We start from the raw sequence: 25,108 nt of genomic DNA, 5'->3' as shown, positions 1-25,108 counted from the left end.
TTAACCCTCGACTCCTATTGAGGAAAACATGCATTAACCAATTCAGTTAATGCAAGTATTTTTTTTTTAGTACCTGGAAATAAATTCAGGCAAATCTGTTGCCTCTTGAAGACAAATGTATTCTTTTAGAAGAGCGACCCTTCTCTAAAACAAAGCTTTAAATGCACTGTTAAAGACAAGATCTGTAGCAAAAGAGGATGAATGATGAATTAGAAGAGTCACATTCACTGAAGTTTGAGTGGCTTCTGGTGTTTTATCCAAATATTTTGAAAATGTCACCAGAAATACCAGGCATAGTTGGAGGCACAGCCCTCCAAAACAGTTCCTCCTTTGTCATCGTGTTGTGTGCTGAAAAAGAGCTAAATTCAGTAAATACTTTTTATGGAGGAAAGACGCACTTTAGTTACTGACAGTCAACAGGAGGGCTTTCCAATGAGAGGCAGCCGTGGTTGCTATAGAACTGGTAAAGCAAGTTTAACAGACAAGCAGAATATGCAAAGTAACCTTTAAACACAATGGAAAGCGACCTACAAAATAAAGAATTGAAAAATGCTATGTTTGAAGTTTAAAGGCTTGTGTTTGCTGAACAAGACAGTTACTGTAGGTTAGGAGGACTACAAAATGATTTACAAAGCACAAAGGAAAAACAGTCTGCTTCAAAAGCAGCAGCCCTACTCGCTTCACAACATCTTCAGATGAGTAATTTGTGAAGTATATTTAGAGTGTGAAACAAAAATCACAACAGCCACATACTTTCATTTAAACCCAGCACCGCAAGGTTTCTTGGAAACGCATCTTCATATTTAGGCAACTTCTTGTCACCTTCCACATTAAAGGAGATGCCACCCTGACTCATGCACAGATCTTAAACTGACAGAGAACAAAGAGGGTAAGAGTCAGATCAGGACTGATCAACGGGAGCCCTGTGAGAAATACAGAATGGCAATTCTGCAAGAAAAAAAACAAAGCGGGCTCTGGTTTAAAACAACAGCTTTGCTGCTTTGTCAAAAAGTTCTTGTAGGTTTCTGGAAAAGCGGGTAAATTTTTATCATCTGTTCTGAATTCAGCGTCTCTTTCTCTGAGTTCTGCGAGCACCGAGGATTTAAAGGGAAGCAGCTCCACAGGCTGAGCCGACTGAAACATTAAAGTGCGTGTTGTTTACATGAGAGTCAGGGCGTCACATGATCGAGTGCTTAAGAGCCCCCACTATTTACAGATTGGGTGCGAAGGGCCATGAACTTGCGCACGTTTTATAACTTGATTAAATGATGCAACGTGGTGTCTCGGCGCTTACAAAGAGAGCATACATTAAAGGCGCGAGAGCGGTCGGATCAAATGAAAGCGCTCGCAGAGACCTTTTGATTTTTTGGAGCAGCTTACACTGAACAAAGGAATGTGAACCGCAGGGAAGATATCTCTGCAGAGGTCAAGTGCTGAGCTTCAGGCCAGATAGTCCAGAGGGGCCAGATGCCTGCGGGTATTATGACAAGCAAGGCAGAGATAAATGACCGAGCTCCACCAATAGGTGTCAGCCTACCATCCATCCTGTAAGAGCGCTGAGAGGGACTGTGGAATGTTTGTGTGTGTGCGCCCAGGACAGAAAGATCTGCTGAACTCAGCTCAGCACCCTAAAACCATTCGGCGCCTCCTCTCACCTGATAATCGTAAGAGTTCATCGGCGGCGGAGGAGGGAAGGAGCCCTGTGGTGACGGCAGGCCGGCGGACTCGTGGACAGGTGGTGGAGGGGGAGGGAGGTCCGCTGGGATGGAGACAGACACGCAGCAAAGAGAGAAACAAAAACAGTTTATTTAATACTTCCCCTTTTGTCTGCAGCTAAAGCGTCACGTTTCGGGGTCTGCACTGCCGAGCTGGCACGCGAACGCCTCTTTTGCAGCACCTGCAGCTGCAGACGACACATCTGCAGGTTTTTGAAGCTTCGGATACAATCATAACTGCCACAAAGGATCTGCAAATTCATGAGTCAAAGGCGAAGTTCACAACGTATTAAGAGCCATGCAGAATAAACTGGATGTAATGAGTGTATTAGTTCAATAATTTACTGCAGCTGTGAGTCATTTCCTGTTTTAAAGAGGTACAAATGCAGATCTTTTCCTTGGAGTTTGATGGTTTTAGGAGGTCGGGACTTAGAAATAATAATGCACAAAATTTTAGAAAAAGGCAACAGCAAGATTATTCAGTTTGACAAACCAAAATCAGCAGCTAAAACACTGATTTGTCTTAATTTATCTGGTCAAACTGGAGCATCAGACATGTTTTAGAGAGGAGAGTGGACGAGCATCTTCACTAAGACAGACAGACTTAATTGCAACAGTTTGGGTTTAATCTGCAGAAAGCATGGTGGTGCTTCCCCCCCTTCGCTCCAAAATTGAAAATGTAAATGTCGTGTTCTCAACATGTTGATGAGGTGTCTGCTCTGCCAGAAGAGGAGTAACAAGACTAATGTGCGGTTCAGAAGTCAGCGCTAATCCAAGGATTGCATCGCGCCACATGTTTCAGACAGGATCAGGAATTTGGTGCCAAATTAAATTCTGATTTGGCTTCTCTCAGCACAGGACTTACACTGAATCACTTGACCATGTACTTCTAAGTACCAAACCAGACATGAGCTTTGCAAATTAAAGGCTTTTATGAGACGTAATGGGAATTTGTTCCAACTCACGTCTTTGATGAGTCCTGTTTAGAAATTCCATTTGCTTTCCATGGCTTTTATCTGTTTTCATTAGAATCTAATTGATGTCATCAGTGTAGTTTATCCAAGGCAGCTGACCAAATTAATTAAGAGCGCCTCTATGCTGCCTCCATGAAACCGGCGGAAGATGGGCGGATAACGCGGCGCGTGACTACGTTCGAGAAACAGCCAAGGTTGCGTTACATCCTCCTCCCGTGTGTTTCATGTCAACTGTTGGTGAAATAACATCCAGTGACCTCGGTAAAACTCCAGAGAGCAGCGAGGTCCCTTCAGACCGCTGCTCTGCTCCTCAAAGCAGAGCTTCCTGTCTAAGTATAAGCCACTTGTAACTTTGGGATTAAAGGGAATGAAAACATTTAGTTTCATGTACACATCAAACATGTTTGGATCCATCATTTCATGGAAGTTGTTAGTGTTTTATTGAAAGAGTCCAACTGTTCTGCGTGTGGAGAGTATGAGTTGGCGCTCAGATAGGGATCATTAAGCATCTGTGCTTATTGTGACCTTATTCTTCCAGCATTCGTCATCATGCCAGTTATTTGGGATGGAAACGTGTTTGTGTTTTCGTTTGCAGTGATGTGTGTGTGTGTACGATCCCTGAAGTCCTTCAAAGCAGCTTTCCCTCAAATGACTGCACTCAACCTTGAGGTTGTGTGTGACTGATTCAGGGTCAGTGCTGAAGCTTCACAGAAACCTCGGAGACTGCAATGAAAACCTTTGGAAACAGCTAATGTCAGGCTCATTTTCATAAATGAACGTTTCATAAAGCACTTCTGCTTTGAAGCGGAGCAGTGCAGTGAGAGTTGTCTGATATGAATCTCTTTGATTTACAACTAAAAGACAAAGAAAACTGTTGCAAGAAACCGATCCGATGGACGGAGGAGTTGAGAGATTACTCATCTACAACAAGCCACAGCGCAGCTTTATTTCTTTACATTAGAGCTCTGCTGTCAGAAACTTTCAACTGTCTGCACGCAGCTGAAGAGATAACGGAGTGGGAAAATGAAACCTGCTTTAGTCTGCAGAAAGATAAAATAGTCCCTCATTCCGTGGCAGAGATTCAGTTGGTTTCTGAAACCAACCAGAGAGGAATAAAGCTGAACCTCATTCAAGGAAAGCTTCTTTTCATCCTGCAGATTCACTGATTTTAAACATTTCTGAGAGAACCTTCAAAAACAAACAGTCCTTGAACGTTTGAGTCTTTTCAAATGGATTTATTAAAGTCATTCGGAAAATATTCTTAAATGTACTAAGAGCACTTTCATATTAAATGCCAGTTTTAAAATAAGTAGGAAAATATACTATTTACTTGAAAATGCCTAATTAAAGGACACAGTTTGTCCTAATTTTTAAGCACTTGTACACACTGTGTTGTTAGATAGAAATTATATTTTACTTTATTTTATAAGCCTAAAAAAATGCATAACTCAGTATTGAAGACTGTGTGAGTTGAGTGGAAAACAAAAATGCAGATCAAAAAATGTATATATATGAGATATAGGGCTGAATATCAAAACCCTGAATCAAATCCACTTAGATTTTTCCATTTTTCCCCAAATTACAATACGATTCAATGTTGTTGTATTTTTTAATATTTTGTTTCAAAACCCTATTTGCCTGATTTTGAAATAGATTTCTAATACAACTTGTAATTTTAATTAAACTATGAAACTTACTCAGAAAACTGCAAATTCTTACAGTTAAAAATATCTAACGATTTATCTGAATAAATAATTTTTTACATTTTTTCCTCTCTGGTCATTCATTGCTTAGTGTTGTGAGCCTCAACTTTAATAAAAAATGTCAATTTCATAACTAAAAAAAAAAAGACAGAAAAAACAACTTCAAAGAAAACTTTAACTACTGTTCACCGCTTTGAAAGATGGCATCAAAGTTGATCATTAAAGGTCAGAGATTGAGGCAGTAAGTTCTTTCACACCACCTACCATTTTATATTTATACACACGCATATTGTATTAAGCCACATATTTCCCCCCTCGATGATGCACAGTGCGTCTCTGCACATTGCAACCATATTTATACGCTGCCACATCCTTTTCTTTAGATTTCCTATGTCCCTGTTCTCTCATGTTTATTTTTTAATCAGAGCTTCTTACGTCTCTGACCGAGTTGGTGGTGTTGTTACCGAGTTGTTCAAACCCTGCATTACTCCTGGGATGTTGCTGTGCACAGGACAACCTAACATTTTTAGATACTCTTCTTAGGTAAAGTAAAATCATAAACCTAATCAATTCTGGGTTCTATTTCGTGCCACATACATCTTTTGACATCTGCATACGTCTCACCCTGATGCTACATTCAGGGTGCATACAGATCAGCTGAGTCGACTTGCGTTCAAGCAGCCATTTCCAATTAAAAGTCAATGCAAACGCCTGTAGACCATAATTCCAGGTTTCCACGTCTTGAACGCCTGTGATTGTGTATCACTATGCAAGTACTTAAAGGGTAACCAAACAGGGAAGTTGGAGGCTGATTCCACCCACAGCTAAAATATGAAAATCCAGTCAGAGGGGTGGAGCTTGGGGGGATGACTGTTATCATTACTGGAGCTGCAGATCATGACATTGGACTTCTGAAATGACGAGGAACTTACATGGTTTGACCAATCACGAAATTCAAATGTAATACCTCGTTTCAACCTGTAGGGGCAGAACACAGACGGTTTTTGAATATTTTTTTAAGAATTAAATAAGATTATTTTAATTTGTCAAAAATTTGGCAACGACAAACAGACAGCACTTTTAAAGCCCCATTTATAGAGGTCAACAGACAAAAAAAAGATGGTTTAGGGTTTGGTTACCCTTTTGGTCGCGGGCTCTACGTACAAATCGGGCATTTATTCAATTGGCTGAACTTTTTCATTCTTAAATGCAGCAATAAGGAACTGTGACCAATCAGGAACTCGGATTTGGTATTGAGCTGTGGTAATGTCCGCATCAAAACACCAAAGTACCAATTCTTGTAAACATGATCACAAAAGAAAAAAATATGAATTGCCGTTTTTTTCTCGCTTGGATTAAAATGACACCAAGATGAACATTTTTAGGAACAGAGCTGTGAAAACAAAAAACCTGGAGCAAAATGTTCACTGCTTTGGCTTTGTGAAACGAGCCTCTAACTATTGTAGGCAGCGGACGAGTGCTGGTAAACAGTAAAAAAACAAAAAAAGAAGAATCCCTCCTCCCTGCCGCCACTTCCGATGAAAAGTCTATGTAAGCATGCGTATGTGAACATTTCGAGCTTCTGTGTTCAAAACTCTCCCTTCCACGCGACGCTATGCAAGTTTTTAAGTCACTGTTTGGCCTTGACGTACAAAACATGTTGTCATTGAATGAACGACAAAAGCTAAACTGATTGAACTTTAGCCCATTAGGAGCTCGGATTTGGCAGTGACCAATGAGTAGCGTCTTTTTCAAAACACGGAAGTATCAGTTGTTTGGAAATTGATCATAAAGGAGAAATTAATCATTGCAGTTTGTGCCTGGCCAGATTTAAAGTCTTTCATTTCATGTCATTTGTCAGAATAAAGCTGTGAAAGAAAAAGCCTGGAGCAACATTCATGAGATTTACAGCACTTCAACATTTCACACCAAACCTCTTCCAACTGTGAGTACAGACGCTAGTTTTGAGTAGCAACAGTCCTGTGAACACCATATGCTGAAAGAACTCACGTTCAGCACGTTCTAGAAGGTGCCACACATGCCCAGTGTGTACATAGCATAACAGACTTAAAAGGAGCTGAAACTCTTTGGAGCAAGCTCAACACTGAGGCAAACCAAACTGTCTGAAAAATCTTTCAGATGCTGACTTGGAGTCAGCATATAAAGGCCTGAACAGGTAACAAAAAGAAGTAGAAAGAAGAAAGCCAGATGCCCACGCTAAACCACAGACTGTCATGTAACAACACATGCCTGCACCTCCTCAGTACACCACGTTTACACAGGAGACATTTTCAAACTTTGTCTTATTTGTTTCTTACATTTGCTTTGAGCTATTTTTTCTTCCCTACTCATAATAAATTGCACTTTCGTCATTCACTTCCTTTGGTTTGCTTCCTCTCGTTGGTATTAAAAGTTCCACAGAGAATTCATACAGAGAATCTCTCCAAAGTCTGGATGTGTGAAAGGAAATCCTTAATCTCCATTGGGACCGTGATTTACCTGTTTGACCCAGACCAGAGTTTGGGTGAGCTTTCACACCTGCCGTTTCACCTGAACTATCAGAAGGAAAAAAAACACAGTGAATATGTTTGTCTGGTTTGGTTTGTCTGCACACAAACACTCAGTGGCCAACTAAAGGAAGAAGTAAATCACACTGGGTAGAGAAATCACACACTTCTCACATCGGAGTGGTTCGTCTGACCAAGATTAGGGACAAAAAGACAAAGAAGAAACCAGACGCTTCCCACTAATCCTCTGTTGTTGTAATAAGTGCCTGAACGTCCTCCTATGTTTGTCTTGATGGATATTTTGAAACTTCTTATTGTTTCTCTTAGGGGTGCAATGGATCATTGACATTGATCACAGATAATCCGTGAACCGTAGAGATCACTAGCCACAGTTCAGCCCACACGTGTACCACAGCTGCCCCTGCAACAGGGACATGCCATCAGGGGAAGGCAGTACGGCAAGCCAAAAGGATCAAAAATCAGCTGGAAAAGCAGCTCACCTGCACATAATGATATAATAATAATGAACTACATGTACTACAGATAGTAATAATTATTTGAAATATTTAAATGTTCCCAGAGTTAGTTTCAATTCTACAATTAATACCAACAAAAATAATGACATTTTAATTTCAACTTTTTCATTTAATATTTAATTTGGACATTGGGAGGGGTGACATAATGGGAAAAAATGCATATTAAGCTTTCTGTTCTCTCAGCTTTTGTGGATTTGGTCTCAAAACATGTAAATGTAATCGGAAACTACATGTTTTTATATTTTTGTTTATGTTCAAAGTTGTGTGAAAGCATAATATATGATATATTACATAATATATGTTTAAAGGTTCAAAAGGTAATTTTAAACCATTATTTTCCTGTTTTTTTCCTGTTGTTTTTTTTACTTTTTACTGATCCAAAAAATGATCCGAACCATGACCCTAAAACCCTGACACAATCCGAACCATGAGTTTTGTGATCCGTTATTAGTTTCTCCTAGGCAGTTCTTCATGTTTTTCCTAGCAATATATGGACTTTTAATCCTTTCCTCCATTCAATTGACTTTCGCACTTGCCTCTGAGGTGAACCATGAACGCTCATATGCAGCACTCATTTACACCCATGCCAAATACATGTTTTGTTTTTTTTCTAAAATGTGAAACAAAGTTATCTTGTAGAATATAACATAACCTTTTAATGCCATTTGGGTTATTTTTCATGTTCACTATATAACTTTGTTATTCCTATTAAATGGCCCAGGAGCCCATTACTGGCTCCCTGCTGCGGCCATCACCAGCTGTGTTTACTGAAAAATACAACCAAGCTGGAGGCCCCAGCTTTTAAGTCACAAAAAAAAGACTTCACCTCATTTGCGTCATCCGGTATTTTTATTTGTAATGAATGAAATCAAGGCAGGGTTGAGGTTGCGAGTGCTGGCTGTTCTGCCGGGGCGTTGGCGTGGTGCTGTGCCGGCCAGCATGAGACGGCTCCTGTGCTGTGAATGAAGCCCGCTCCATTTGTGACAATGGGGAGATGAAAGCTTCAAGTGGGCACTAATGAGAGTAGCAGCGGGAAGACCTCTTTAATACGACAACTTCCCATCTCTTTATTGAGCAATTACTTTTAAGTAGCTGCTTTGTGAACGAGGAATCCTAATAAGTGATTAAAGTTGTTTGAGAGACCATAAGATCGATCAGGAACATGAGAACTGGTGAGGAGATGAAGAGAGGGTGGAGATGGATCCTGCTGTGACTCTGCACTAATATTAAACTTTGTTTTTCCCATAAATTAATCATTATCATTTGCATTACCATATATGACTAATGATTGGTTGGTTCTTAACTTGTTGCAAATCTACTGCTCTAAAAGTTGTGAAAAAGAGCAGACCAGAAGTATTTTTTAAAGTAAATCTGCTGGAGGATTAGAACATTTTGTGGTGGAAGGAAGATTGGATGCTGAAGCATATGTTAACAGATTTACATATGTACAAAAAACATTGGAGTTCACATTTGTAATCTGCAACCATCTGGCCTGTAAGGACTTAGGACAAAGGTTGGCTCAGAGTGAGACTGCCTTTCGCATAAAACCGCCAACATTTCACTGAAAGGTTTGGTTTCCAGCAGAGCTGAGGAATCCTAAAATGCAGGGAGTGTGCGCTTATTTTCAACAACTTGAATTTGATTTATGGCTGAAGGCGGGGCGGTCTGTTATCATTTACTCTGGCTGCGTGGAGCCTAAATAAAGGCAGAGGAGAGAGGACAAGGTTGGTGTCAGAACGTTGACTTCACTGAAAAAGTGAAGAGTGACCTAAGAGTTTCAGCTGGGGAATGTAGGCTTCTTTATTTGGTCCCTGCAGATGCCTCCTCTGTGAGGCATCCTCCTTCTAAACTAGACAGACTCAGTTATTTAACCTCCTTCATGGGTCACACGCATTGAGGGGGTCACACAGGCCACGTACACTCACTCACCCCGAATCTTTGGGGCCGCATTTTTTTAAGTGTTTGTTACACCCTGTACTGCTTAAAAACAGGCATTGGTTGTTGTTTTCTGATAACCTCGAGGCTGTTAAAGGACAACAAAAGACTTTGATTTCTTCCAATATAATAAAAGTAATGGCTGGTTCAAAGGTAACAGATACACTGTTCACGCTTATCTTTAAGCACCGGAGTACTAGAGCTTAGTTCTGACATAATTATGGGCTTCTCGACTCCATCTTTTGCAATTGGCATGATATGTATACAAGAGTGAGCTACGATTTTAAAAACATGGGAGAGAGGATCTCCCGTTAAGCATAGAAGACTCAGTCTGGCGACTTGCAGCTTAACATGGGAGGAGAAGCAGACAAAGTATGTATGACAGTAAGTGATACATTCAGAAGGAGAGTACACAGGAAAACAATGATAGCAATGTGTGTGGTTCTTGAGGTGTTTTCAGGTCAAAACCGACTGACTGAACCCGACCAAAAGCAGAGATCCTTCACTGGAGACGCTCAGACTGTTGCCATGTGACTATTACTTGTCTTCCATGTTCACAGATAGGAACTTAAACTTGGACTTTTTATGAATTTTCTTGATGGTGCATTTGAACCTATTATCTTGGCAGAACTAGGCACAGAATCCTCATAACTTTTAAGTTTCACTGTTACGTCAAATTACTATATTTAAAAAAGAACAAAACAGGTAGTGATGAGAGACTTAGGTCTGGACCAATTACACGGCAGGCTTTTAGATTTGTAGATTATTTTAATCATTTTGGCCACCTTTAATTTCATACAATCACAGCCTTTCTGAAATTCTGCAAAAAGGAGCATGCAACCACTTCCAATGAAAAGTCTAAGGAAAAGCATGTGTATGAGTGTTCCAGGCATCCGGGTTCAAAAAGTTTGCGTTCATGTATTGCTCTGTAAGTTTTTAGGTCCACTTTTGGGTTTGCTACTGAACATGTGTTGAAGGTTAAACCAGGTTGAACTTTGACCAATTGGAAACTCTGATTTGTTGGTGACGGATGGATGACGTCCACTTTAATTCATAGCAGTGCCAAGTGTTTAAAATTAATCATGAAAGAGAAATGTATCCAAGTCTTAAATATATTGGAATAGAGCTGTGAAAGAAAAACCTGAAGCAAGATTCGCGAGATTTGAAAATATTCCACACCGAGCCTCTTTCAACTGTAGGTGATGGCCATGTGTTAGTAAACAGGAGCAAAAGAACTGCTTGTCCAGTGCCAACGCCATATACTCAAAGTTTGTCCTTGAATCACATGCCCGGTGTGAATGTAGCATTAGAGTTCTTAGAACAAACAGAAAAGTAATCGTGGATCCACAATGATCAACCATAGTAACCTCCTTTGACCAAAACACTGATTTCAGCTAAAAGAAAACGTGGTCCCAGTAATTCATTACACTTTTTATTGATCATTAGTTTTATTTTCATTTCATTCCTTCTTTTATTTTAATAAAATTCATACATTTTAATAAAATAAAACAAATATTGGAACATGATTGTAATTATGATAATGATTCTGTTTCAACTTTCAATCATTACAAATTGGCACAAGTGGGCCTTGATCTACTTATAAAACAAGCCACCTGGCTTATTTTTAATAAACTTGTGTAAATTTGAGCCAAACATAAATGTCCCAGCAGGCAACGACCAATAACACAGCTGGAGACTGGTGGTTTCCATAAATGCCATGAGAATCAGACTCTTTACAGAAGACCAGATAGCCTCCATAGGACTGGACTAGTTTTATATTTTATAATTAAAGGACTTAACCTTATGTACAAAATTGGAACAGAGCAGACTTTTAAGATCAGTTTGATACTTGCTAAGTCTGTCTATCAAATGTGCATTTTGAGAGAAGGACGTATTTGAAATTAAAACCCCTTTTGGGCACTTCACTCTGCAGGCCTTGATCTACATCAGTGGTCCTAAAAACCCTGATCCTTAAGATTTACCATCCAGATTGTCTTCCAAACATCCATGTCCAACTGCCCTGTTTCTAATTACCTGGATCAGTCAATCCAAACCTTGAATCATCCAATCCAGCTAATGGGCAGTAAAATGAGCAGGGGTAGCAAAAAAAAAAAGATCTGGAGGCTCAAGGTTGAAGACCACTAGTCAACATGTTAACAGAAACACTGTTTTCTTAACATAAAGAATGAGAGTCCACACTGTTTAAGGTGGCCATGAAAGAGTCCGGTTAATGTGTGGTGCCTGCCAGAGGGCACCGCTTTCAATTTGCCGGCTGATCTAAATTCCACCTCTCATATATGGAGATGACCTTTAAGTAGTGACCGAGAGAGTGAAATTGCGAATTCAAACGACCAAAATGTGCCCCTTCCAAAGGGTGGCAAGGTTCAGGTTTACAGATAAGGAATGGGGCTCAAATATCCGGAGGGACATCAGAGCTTCAGCTGCCGCTGCTCCTTGGTGTCAGAGCCAGCACAGGAATTTTCTCTCTTCTGACATTTAAGTGATAGAGCAGTCCCGTGACTTCATGTATATTTATTTATTAAACCTTTATCGAGTACTTGCACCTTAAATCTCACCATTAGATGTACATGCAACCAAAAGGAGCATCTTCTCACTCAGAATGTAAACTTCCTCTGGTCAAAGACGCAACACGCTCCACAGATGGGATGGAGACACTAAGGGGTTCAGAATAATTTAAACTGTCAGGCAAATTTCAGGAAGTAAAACGTTTATTTTAAAAACTAACTGACTAACTAACTGGCCAACAAGAAGTTGTGCAATAAAGGCTTAAAAATATATATATTCAAAAATGTTTGACCATAAAAATAAAAAAAAGGAATTTGTGAAACAGCTTCAGTTACACCATGCACTTGAGTCAGCTTTGCACACGCTGCAGAATAAACAGTACAAGCTAAAGTACAGTGTATGTTGTGTTCTACTTAAATAAAAGTTGTCTTTGTTTGCACCCCGAGCATGAGCCTGCGGTGTCTTTGGGGACACTTGAACACTCGTCAGTGGATTTCCTGTTAATTCTCCTGGTGACAACCATGAGGGACTCTGACATAACAACCGGTAGTCAGTTTGCCTCTGGGCAGTCAAGCAGGGAGGAATAAAAACAGCTTATGCACATGTTCTACACTTTGTGAACTGCTCAGAGCAAACAATTAGGTCTGTCTGTTGAAACTTTGTGATACAAGTTTGTTATAAGAGGAAAAAAAAGCAATTTTTTTAACACAATTAACCCTCTTTGAACATGAAATAATCACACAGCATTTAGTCTGAGTGGGTTTGCCTTTTTTATTACATTTTCTAATTGCACAATACAATATTATAAATAAAAAAGATATAAAACTTGTTCAAAAATGACTTAATTAAAAGAACCAATAAGAAAATCAATTTCAAATGCGTATTAGGGCTAAAAATAGGTAACATGAAACCTGCAGACGGCATTGCCGTGAAACCCAAACAGAATCAAGTGAGAGTGAGCTTTCTGCTCCTCCTCAGGAATCTGACCTCTGCCCTCCACGGTGTGTGCAACACTTAGCTCTCCTGCATTATTTACACCAAAACAAAGTCCCAGAGAGCGGACACAAACTTGTTATCAGCACATATGATCCATGCAGGCAGCTGCACTGAAATCCAGTAGTGCAGGAGCATATCTATGAGGTTTTTTTTCAGAGCTTGACAGCATGCACCCAATGACATGTTGGTGTCAGTTTGGTTTTAAACAGACGTGAGGCTAATTTGCTTTTAGAGTGTTTGTTTTTATTGCTGGGCTGTTGCACGGGATTGCATTATGTTGTGCTGTAATTCATTTTAATTTCTCCACATCTACAGGATGTTGCATCGCGATTCCTAATGCACTTTATTTTAGAGTGCTCACCTTTGCATTGGAGCTGCTCTGTGTTATAATGCAGCAGCAAAATTCCTGTAAGTGGAGCAGGAGACCCTCTGCACATACATTATTGAAATAAAAAAAATAAAAAAAAAACAATCATGCTTGACCTTACTAAAGTGCATGTAAAACATAAGATCAACATAAACCTCACAATCTGATCGAATGCAAATAACTTGGAGTTCAGGGTTACTGTCTGAGACTCCCTCCTGCTGGGCCTTAATCGCTACAAGTTCACCCTAAAAGATAAAAAAAAAAGAAAATCCATATTTCTCCTTGTGGCCCCCCACTACCACCAGCATGAGCGTCTCGCCGCACACAACAAACATGACCTCGGACTGCTCATTCCTGACTTCATCCTGGCCTCTGCAAGACAAAAGGGACAGAGGAGCGCCGTGCCAAATTCCCCTGTCCCTAATTTTAATGCTAATCCTCAATTTTCTATCAGACGGCCCCACCTTCTGCATAAAGGAATTAAAAAATGAGGAGAAACCAAGATAATCTGATCATAAAGACGTCTTAATCTTTGACAAGTACATATATCTGCAGATGGCTCTGCATGTTCAGAACTCTGGAGATCAGAAGAATCGGCATTTGAATGAAGAATGAAGACATGCTTCTGCAGCAGTGGAGAGCCAAACATGGTAGGATGCATAGTCTGTTAAACGACTAGGCTACATTTAAAGTAACTTCAACAATAATCAACACTTGGACACTGAAGCATTCAAAAACAATTATGTGAAATTACGTTCAAAATCAAAATCACATTGTTTTATTAATCCTCTTAATGTGATGGGCGATGAGTAACAATAATTTAAAAAAAAACAATGAGGCCGGATTACATGATGAAGTTGTAAGATGACAAATCATCTACAACCATGGCTGTCTCCTCTTTTCTGAGATGAAAAAGACTGAAAAGGAAAAAAAATCAAACGGAAAAAACTTCACTTCAAATAAAACTGCAAATTACAATGCAAGGCTTGCCTTTATTTCTACAAAAGCAAAAGTAGAAAAGTGTTCATCGAAATACTGCTATTGACAGCTGTGATTTTCTTTCTATTAAAATAGTAATTGTAAAGATTTTAGGTTAGGATTTTTTGTCAAGTTCAAATGAAAGCTTGTATGATTGTAGGCCAGACAAAAGACTTATTTCCTCACTGAGCCAACTCCTGAAACATGACTGGAGCCAGGTGAGTTTGTGAGATAACCACGACATGGCTCACTGAACTACTAAAGATCCACTCAAATGAAAATCTTGTTTTTGGTGTTTTATCATGTTCTTATAGTATTTTTCTCGTGATATATAGAATAATTTAAGATTAAAACTGTGTTTCTGAATATTTCTTTATTCAAATTAGGATGAATCAAGAGCAAATAAAGCCTGCGCTTGAAAAAGCTTAAGTTTGAGAAGTCTCTTTGCTCCGGTCCAATTTTAAATCCTCCACTTGAAGACAAATAGATCTATTAACGTCTTCATTTTCCTCGTCTGTGCGGCTGGATAGCTCTGACATTGCTGATATTGCACCGGTAATGTTTGGTTTGGGTTATGAGGGGCCGTAAGATAGCGGGAGAGAGTGCAAACAAAGGGAAATAACAGTCAAATAAGAGTCAAATTTCTAATGTCTTAAAAAAGGAAACAGGTCTTTTGATTTTGGCTAAAAACTGAAAAATCATAAATTAAAATAAAAAAAAATAGAAATAGAATAGAAAAAAAAATATATATATATATATTTTCTTTTCTTTTTTCATTTTTATTCAATAAAATGAAAAACATGCAATACAACCTTGAGTTGTAAATTCAAACATGATGAGAAAAAAAAATGAAAAGGGGACAGAAAGAAGAAAAACGTATTGTATTTAGCCCACTTTAACTAAAAAAAAAAGAAGGAAAAAAACACAAAACATTCTGCCGAATTTAGGATACAGAAGGAGAAGATTGGTAAAGATAAGACAAAAATGTAAGATTCCAAACATTAACCAGTGCAAAATGAACACCATACCTCAGGGATGAGTACTTTTTATTAATACTAGATAGATTTGTAGTCATTGATTATACTATTTTTAATGTAGTTTTTAAAACTTGATATTGTTGTGGCATTTTTATATAGTCAGAGTAGGACTTTAAGTCAAACAATTCAACACAATCTAAAAATACGTACATCTACAACAGAAATACACCGACTCAGAGTCCGGCTGCAGGATCTTTTCCCTCATGACTTTGCTCTTTCTGTTTCGCGTTGGTAGGCAGAGCTGAAAAGTCTGTCGTCTAAGAACAGTTTTTACACAAAACATCTGGAGCAAAAAAGGGTGTGAAGTGAAACCGCAAACCCCACTGACAGACGGGTTTTCTGCCTCCCACTGTGATCACTACTTGCTGAATTTCATAACCGTTTCCCCTGCTTTAGGAACCCAGGGCTCTCTCTGGGTGGGTGGTTAAGGGTAGACGTTCAGGTAAAGTTCCAGCTGCAAGGCCTAAATGTAGACGCATGTGAGCGCACTTCAATGCCAGTTTTCATCTTGAACTCTAGTAACACAAATATTTAAGATATAATCAAGCAATTTAGATAAAATAAAAAATGATTGAATGCAGCAGTGAAAAGACTGTGCTGCTTTAGTTTCCCTCTAATTTTAAATGACCTCATGAGTCACTTCCTGTTATTTTTTACTGTAGTTAAAAGATGTTTTTCTGCAAGTGATCTGATTAAAAAACAAACAAAAACAAGAAAATGTGATAATTGCGAACATACATTGTCTTTTTAAAATCCTAAAGTAAAATATACACTTTGTTTCCTAATTTTGCAACTTCTTCTTAAACAAAAACAATTATCCTTAAAGCTTTGAGTCATCAAGGGTACTTATCAATGCCGCAAACTCTCCTTTTTGTAATAATATTTTTTTGATCAGCTTAATCTAAAATAGAGGTTTTTTTTGTAAATTAGATCTGAAAGCTCTACTTCAAGGTTAAAGCCCTGCTTTTCTTTTAGGAAGCGTTTTAGTCTCACAGCACCGCAGTCTTTTTCATAAAAACAAACCATCATCTCCCAGGAGACCTCACAAAAAAGAAGCAGCAGCAGCAGCACAACACACGGCTTCCTGAACACCGATCAAACTGTAAACCACATAATTCACACTCTGTTTATTCGAAACTATTGATGCATTTACATATTCCCCCGCATGCAGAACTTGACATTTAGAATTTCAATTATAGTTCATTTTAATAATGTAAATAAAATAATGAGGGCTTCAAAGATGCTGCTCATTGCTCACAACTCTCAGTCCTCGAAAAACACAGAAGGAAGCTCTCAGAAATCATTTTGGCACGGCTCAAAACTATAGATATCTGTAATTGAAAAACCTCATGAAAGTGGGGGCACTTCAAGGTTGTTTCTGCTGTTCACCTGCTTTTTTTCTCACATTGAAACTCTTAAATCTTGTAAAAACTTAAAGGAAAGAAAGAAAAATATCTTTAAGGTTTCACATGTGAAATTTAGGACTTTGGAACTTTTTTAGGCCAGTTTAACAAAATATGGTATCCTTTTCTGCCCATTTATGGGGCCGTAATATTTTGTTTTGACTCGGATATGCCATCACTGTTGGTGACAGAACTGGAACAGGTTTGATTTGTGAAAAAAAAAAAGACGAAATAGTGTAAAGGCGACATGAAAATGCTGCTTACAAAAACTGCTTGAAGTTGTAGTTTATTACCTAAAAAAACTCAAAAGTGGCTTCAGATAAAAGCGATCGAAGAGAAGATATTTTTATTTACTCATTTTTACTTTCTTTACTTTAAATAAAGAAAAATACTTTTCATGTTTTATTTGTTTTCCACCAAGAGAGCTATTAATCTTCATTGGAAAGTAAGCCCAGCTTTATAAAAGAAGACTAAAGAATAAACAAAATCACAAATGTTTGTGTGGCTCTATGTTCACACAATAGATTCTTCAACAAAAAATCAATGACAGCCCCACTGTGATTTAAAGACTGGATTTTAGGGTTTGGCATCTGTTTATATGTCAGCAGGGAATCCTGAATGTGTTGATGCTCAGACCTCTGCAGCCTCAGGTCGGCTTACCTGTCAGTCTCGCTGAGACTCGGCAGAACAAATCCCGACCCAAGTCCCTCGATTAAGAAGTAACAGCTTCATTGCTGTCATCGTTACTGTGGAAGTAGTGATGTTTTTTTCACCGCACATCCTTTAATCACGATTGGGTTACACCCCACGATGGTGTGACGCTATGCGAGCATGCGCACAAGGATGGGAATAGTCTGCTGCGGTGGCTGCTGAGTGAACGGACATCGAACGAATGAGAAGGGCCTCAGTTGTGCCTTTTCTCTAAGCATCTGTGCAAAAGCTCCTAAAGGTTGAGGGCATTCAACTGAGCAAATGTAAAGCAGCTGAACTTCCAGCTTCCATTACAGAGGGAGGTTATGCTTTTTCTATTCAGATCAGGGGTTGCCAGTACCGGTTCATTGGTCACTTAGCACCGGGCCACAAATAAAAAAAAGAAAAAAAAGAAATACACACGCTAACCTAAATGATTTCCATTTTGTTTATTTTCTGATTCTGAAGGAAGTTTTATTTTGGAAAACTGACAGATTCTGTTCACCACATCCGCCTATGACTCGGTCTTGGTCACATGACCTAAAGCGGCAGCTCGGAGCGCTAAGTTAAAAATGAGGAAACCATGAACCATGACAGATGTGGCGCTGCTAGAGCATCACTCACACATGCATTTTGGCTTTGAAAACTTTTTGCCTCCAAATATTTACTAGGTTTACAAAGTTGATCTCATATGCTGAATAAAATTTTTTTAGCAAGTGAATTTTGTACCATATTTTATGTGCTCTTGAAAAATTAAAATTAAAATAAAAAAAAAAATTGAAGAAACCAAAGAAAAGTCTTTGACTTTAAAGAAAAATAAAGCTGCTGTTTACAGACAAAACCAAGAGTCTTCTTCAAAATATGGATTTATAGTGTGGCCGTAGATGTTTTTTTCTTTTTGTTCTGTGTTTTGTGTATTCTGTTTCTGTCAGAGTGGGACTTTAGTATTTATCCATTTTGACATCAAAAGGAAAATATTCATCAAAAAATGTCAGTTTAAACCAGCTACAAACATTTAAAAGTGAATGACGATTCAATGATCTGATTTGTGTAAACTTGTAAAAGGGACATTTGAGAGCTTACTACAGTAAGGCATCTGCACAGAAAATGTTCCTTTGTGTTGAAAAAATACAGAATGAATCAGGATTCATGTTAAAACAAAATATGATACATCTCTGCTCTGACAGATGACCAGTCTGGATTAAGTTCTGAGTGTTATAATGGCATTCAAGGGGAAAAAACCTACAAAGTTGCCTTTATTGAATTTATACAAATCAGAAACAACTTCTATAAATCAACAACTTTGTTTAATTGAATCTTTGTCATCTGTAAAAAAAAATCTACTGATATGTTCAGATTTTTTAAAGACAAGTAGCATTTCAATTTGAAAAATAGCTTAAAAAAATATTTATAAACACCGACTTCAACCCATTTGGACCGGTCTGTGAATATATTGTGTTTACCTGCTGGATCGAAGTGAGCACCCTGTTTGTAGGGGTTGAACTTGGGTTTGGGTGCGACCACCGGGGCAAACTTCTTGGGCACCTGCTGCTGAGAGACGGAGATGCTGGCACTCCCCATAGATGGAGTCGTCTCCATCCTGGCAGTCACTTGTCCCGACTGGGTGTTTGCTGGGTTCCACATGGTTCTGATGAGAAAAGACACGAGTGATTCAAACTGAAGCCTACAGCTGTAAGCTCGAGATGGCTGATGGAAACTCCCTGACACCCACAACAAACGTGTGAGGTGGGATGCCTCAGGTTTCTGCCAGTAAAGGATCCCAACAAGCATTACTTTTTCTTCCTTTATCCCCCACTTTCCTTTCAACTATTGAGTCAGCTCCAAAGCGACTGGCAGAATGACGTTGTGGAACGAAAAAACAAGGTAACACAAACTGCTCCCTTAACATGTAACAATATGTCTGACCGAATGAAGTATTGAAGCGTGGAAGAAACCACTTTGAACTCTGACTCGGAGCCTTCGCTTTGCTCGCAATGCCTACACAAGATCAACAAATCAAACACAAGTCAAAGCACTGCAAAAGCAACAAAGTATTTAAAAAACAAAAAGACTTCATAGAGGATGAAGGTATTGAAAAACTCTGCAACTCTGATGTAACCATTTCCTATATACATGTGTGTTGATTTAGCTGTCAAAACCCAGATCAGTTCTGTGTTAGAGATAACTTACAATGTAGGAATTCACTCTCTAATCTGTCTAATTTTTTTAATTTAGCTGTGAAATGTTCTTAAAAGTAAAATATAATAGAAAATTGTATGGCTTGGTAAAAAAATAAGAAAAAAAAGTGTCCTTACTACATCAGGATGGACAAACGAACACACAAGCTGAGGACAGAAACATCCAGTATTTCACCATCACATTCTGAAATCACTTGAAATATCTCAACTATTTATGCGGCAGACTTTTCCCTATCCTTCTTTTTGTTTGTTTGTTATGTTCTGCTGTTTATTATCTTCTCCCCGACTGATGCACGCTTTGCATTCTTCCTCTGGAGCACAGAAAAAAAAAAGACCCACGCACAATCATCTTTTAATGTCTGCTCCGACCCCTGCTCCTCTAGCTGCCTGAATGGTTCTCAGTTTTGATTTCTTTCATCTGCTGCCGTCTCACACTTACCTGTCCTTTTAGTGCAGATGCTTTCATTACTTGACAGTCAAATGGCTAACAGGATAAAAAATGGATTGGAGATGGGGGGGTGATGGGTTAATGCGTGTATAAGAATGAAAGAAAAAAGTTTGCGTCAGTAACTCTGATTGACTCATTTAATTCACTGTGGGGAGTGACTTTGAGGACTCTACATTAACCTGTCATGACCTCATACTAAAGATTCAGCTTCAACTGGTTAAAACCCGATGAACCTCAGTGTGCGATCACTTCTTCTGCTTGTACTAAAGCATAGAGAGAAAAGGAAAAAGATGGAATGCACTACCCAGAATGCCAAGAGGGGTCAAGTGGCAGCAGATGATTGGTCAGAGGAGTTGATGGGAAGTTCTTCTAACAAATTATGTTGTTCTTCATGTTTGCCTCTTTTATTTGCAATAAACAGAATTTTCAGAGATTTTAACACAACATACAAGTCCACTTTATTGACAATAGTATTGTTCAGTTGTTACCATTGATGGTAATAATCACTGGACATATCAACCCCTCCCCTCTTGTGTTCCAAATAGGAGGTAGCTGCTGATTCCAAGAGGGTCAAAATCCCACAGACTTCTACTAAGAAATAAAGAATTATTTCTCAATCATTCTATTTATCAGAATAATCATTCTTGTTCTGAAATTTTCTTCTTAACATCATCTTTTCAATTCTAATTTTTTTAAAGATATGTTTTCTTCATCGCAAGTTATCCAAGTTATAAACTGACCAATCAGAAGCCTCGGTAAAAGCATGTTTGATTGACAGCTTCTCCCGAGCCACTTTCAGTGGAAGGGGTGTCGACTTCGAACAAGCTCACTCATGATTGGCAGCAGTAGTTCCTCTAAAAACCTGACTCAGACCAACTTGGACCAATCACTGTTGATGGGTTTCAAAATGGCGGCAGACGATCAGGAAGCCAGGATGACGGCTTTGGCCTGATTTTGTGAGGGTTGGCAGAATTTCATTTTCAATGGGTGACATCAACACCTTGTTTTGTCCAGTGAATTAATATACGTGTGGCATGAAATAAAAAAAAAAAAAAATACTCTCATTTTTTCAGGTTACTACTGAAGCTCAGTACGTTTCAATGTCCCAGGCTCCTGACTGAAATACCCATAATGCTCCAACAATCCATCAAGCCATTACCAAAGTGTGTCCGACACGTTTTTAGAGATTTGTGTTGTGTACCACAGAAAATTATTGCCTGGTCAGTAAGATCAACCAGAGTTCATATACTTTTGAGAAAATTCAAGGATTTCCCCAAAAATCCGTAATTGCGATTTATAAAAAATAAACATAAAAATTCACCAAAATGAGAAACTGTTCTACAAAAGTGTGCTTTTTAAAGTAGTCTAAATGTATTTAAGACGCATTTTTAATTACAAAACAACCCTATACATTTAAAATTCCTTTGAATTTTTACTGATTTGTTAATTTAGGCCATTAGTTCCTACTGTTTCTGTAAAAAAGAGAAACACAAATTACAACAATTCTTTGTTGAGGTCTAAGACCTTTCTAAAAGTGTTTCTTGTTTTCATTGAGTGAAACAAAACGACCACAATGGGTTTATGTAACTATGCTATAAACTAAAATCTTTGCAACCTTTTTCTTTCTTACATGTTTTTATCTGTTCTTTACAAGACAGTTTTGTGCTGCTGATCATGCTTTTACACAACAGAAACATAAAAACAACTGTCAAACAAAATAATTATATCTGCAATTTATTGTGGTTTCTGTTTTGTGGTACATGACTATTGACACACAGACAAGCAATCAAATTTCATCAAAGTGCTTGATTCACAGCATGTCTACAGGGGAAATTACAAAATACAAAAAAAAAAAAAAAGGTTTTTGAAAGCAGGTTCTGTAGAGACCTCGTACAAACAGAGGAGTGTGGATCGGATGCATTCAACAACCGGCTTAACCAATGACAACTAATTGTTGAAAAAAGTCCAGAAAACCTTCAAGATGTATTCAGAACAGGACACTCCACGGGTCTCAGTTCATTAGAATGGGGAATCTTAGAAATGTCACACCTCATTTGGTTTGCTTTGCTTTCACATTGCGCTTCTGAGAGTGAACAAACCATGTGGGTAAAACAAGAGCTGCACGGCCACAACACATTCGAAAAGCTTTTCTTGGTTCTTTTTTTGTCTAATTAAAATAAACAAGCTTAAAGGACAATTTCTGCACAAAGTCTAATGAAACACAAATAACAGTAATTTTTGAAACATGCGCTTTCTCAAACTTCAGTGCATTTTTTTATAGACGTTGGACTTTAGGTGGTCATTACACGACAGGAGCAACAAGCTTAAGTTGCCAGTTAAGCTGATAAAAAAGCTAGCTTTAATTTGGTCAGTTTTAGTTTTTTACGGACATTTAACGGAAGACTAAATCCAGTCATTTGCAAAAATGACAAAGAACGCTATTGTATGTTTTCTTCCTTTACTTTTAAAGAGCTTCTATCAATAAAAAAAGGATGTCATGAATACTGTTGGATGATCTCCCTGACCTGGTATTTACTTTATTTATTGGTTTCTTGTTTTTTATGCATTTCTTCTTCCTCTGCTTAGGCTGTTGTTGCTAATGTTGCTTTTGTGCTTTGAGGGATTTTCTTTTTTGTTATTAACAGTTGCAAAACATTTTAACCGACTAATAGCATCCTACAACGCTATACAAAGAAATTTCACCCATTGATATCAGAAAAGAGCGTTTTTTTTTTTTTTTTCTCTGAGTGATGCAATCTGAACCTTTTATAATAAACAGCATTTAACATTAAATAGTCATACTTTTAGTGCCATAAAGAACTAAAATACATGTATTTAATCTAAAGTCGCTTGGACAAGAGGGAGGTGGCATCTGTAGAATCTGTTTCCACAGCAGGATCAGGCGATCAAACAAAAGCATATCAGTTTTTAATCCGTTCAAAAGCTTTTCCAAGACTCATCTTAATTGAGTATGTACCTGATAGCTATAACTGGCACTTGTCTCTTGTTTGAGTCCTGAATGTTAAACCAGCAAAGACGGAGAGAAAACACTGTTTGGAGGAGGAGCAATTGAACAACCTGGTTTTGGTTTACTGTCAGAGTCGTGAAAAGAAGGTTCCTCTTGTTTTCTGAGGAGGTAAAGATGACCCAGAAGGCTGACACACCTCGTTTAATAGTTTGTTTTAAAAGGGCACTAAAGCCCGGCTCCCAGCTCCCATTAGTCCCTCTGCACTTTTACAGATGTCATTGAAGAACTGCTGCCGCTTTAATATCCATAAATCAAACTGAACCATCCAAACAGAACCACTATCAGTTCGGAATTTAAGCATAACTGGCAGCCTTTAGACATTTTGGGGGTAAAAATCAGCTTTCTAGCAAAAATACCTGTGTGTTTGAAAAACTGAATGTTGAAAACTTCATCAAAACGACAGTGTTCACAAGCGCATCCTTTAAAACGCTCCTGTCTGACTCCTGACTGACTCCTACTGCTTTTATCTTTCGACTCAGTCTTTGAAGCTCTGCTGTAAAGCTCCGCTGAAGTGCTGAGAATCTAAGATGAGCCTAAACTAGCCTTTGCTCAGGGAAGATACTTCTCCCTGTCATCATCGGTGGATAAAATGGGACATTACTGTTGGGTTTCTGCCGGGGTAAAACAGAGGGACTGATCAAAGACTGTCAACGACACACAGACACACACACAAACTGATGAAGTGAACAGATTTCACTTTTAACGCCATGATCTGTAGCGGTCCACTTCTCCTACATGACCCTCACCACTGACCTGTGAACATCCCAGCATAAATAGACAATTTAATCAAGAAAAACAAAAATGCTGCACTTGTGGGGGAAAAAAATCCCAACGAGTTACTACATTAGTAATTTAGCATAACAGTAATGATCATTAGTTCAACAAAGCCATCTATGTAAGTGAAAAGACATTCATGTCTGTTCGGAGTAAAGTTGTATTCTTTCTGTCTGTAAAAAAAATAAAAACTTTTTTTTTTCAACATATGTAATGTATTCTCCGATTTTTGTATTTAATCAAACGGGCTGTCTCACCACCATTTAGAATAACATCAATATTTGTGCTCAACTTGCTCTTTTTTTTTATTTATTTTTTATTTAAAAACATTGCAGAAAGGTGTAAAAAGGCAGCAGAGAACTGAAGACAAATCTGCAGCCAAATACATCAAAGAATCCATTAAAGCACCTCTATTGTGCTATTATTATTACGCAGTTAATTTTATTATTAGCTTCCTTTTTTATTTTAGAAGAGCTTTTACTTATTTAGGTTTTGTCAGTGTCCCTGTATTACACGTTACCTAAAGCTAAATGTGATACTCTCTGTGAAAAGCTCTGACCTTATTTTCAATAGAACATTAAATTACCCATTTTAACAAAGCTAAAAAGAATTATTTTTAATACGTCTTTTGCAGAAAATATAAGTGGCTGGGTTAAGAAAAAGTAATCAGTAATAAAGTCACTGATGGATAAATAGAAACAGAAAACCAACAGTGAGTCAACAAAAAACAATTAAGAGGCAATACATGAAAACTTTTCAAAGGAACAAGGAAAAGCAAAATGGGTCATTTTCTTTTTTTTTTCTTACAAAAAAAATTTTTTTAAAACAAAAGTAAATCACAATACAAGAAAAAAAAAGAAAAACTTATGAATTCTCAACTTAAAAAAAACAAAAAATGATTTTCTTTCCTTACACTTTTAATAATTGCTTTCTGAAAACTGAACTGACTGTTAAAAAAAATGAATAAATACTTTGGTCGATATTTTAATATTTAGAGGGAATAATAAACTGTGATCTAAAGGGTAATTATGCTGCTTTACTCCAACCGAGGCCTCGTCCCATGAGTGGAAAAGACTTAAACTGCACAGTTTTTGGCTCACTAAGCAACAATCAAAACATCACTTCAGAAAGACACTGCAGGAACGAAGATGGAGGCGCACTTTGGCTGGCAGACTCTTTCATAGCGAACAGAGGGGTGGCAGGCGACTGGGATTCGCACTCACGGTTCGTGACGCAACTTGCGGAGGATCAGCCATGCGGATGAAAACGCTTTAAAAATTAAAAGTTCCCATC

At 38.2% G+C, this 25,108-nt stretch overlaps 1 protein-coding gene across 1 annotated transcript in view; it reads right to left on the bottom strand.

The window, feature by feature from the left end:
• Nucleotides 1–25,108, bottom strand: part of lpp (LIM domain containing preferred translocation partner in lipoma) — a gene marked incomplete in the record, with an annotated part of 191,134 nt that overhangs the window by 116,031 nt on the left and 49,995 nt on the right. Inside the window, 2 exon segments of the mRNA XM_024279088.2 lie at nt 1,656–1,759; nt 18,831–19,015. Coding sequence (XP_024134856.1) covers nt 1,656–1,759; nt 18,831–19,011 — 285 coding nt within the window.

Source organism: Oryzias melastigma, linkage group LG4 (assembly GCF_002922805.2).
Source record: "Oryzias melastigma strain HK-1 linkage group LG4, ASM292280v2, whole genome shotgun sequence".
Lineage (NCBI taxonomy): Eukaryota > Metazoa > Chordata > Actinopteri > Beloniformes > Adrianichthyidae > Oryzias > Oryzias melastigma.
This window is presented reverse-complemented; position numbering and strand designations above follow the sequence as displayed.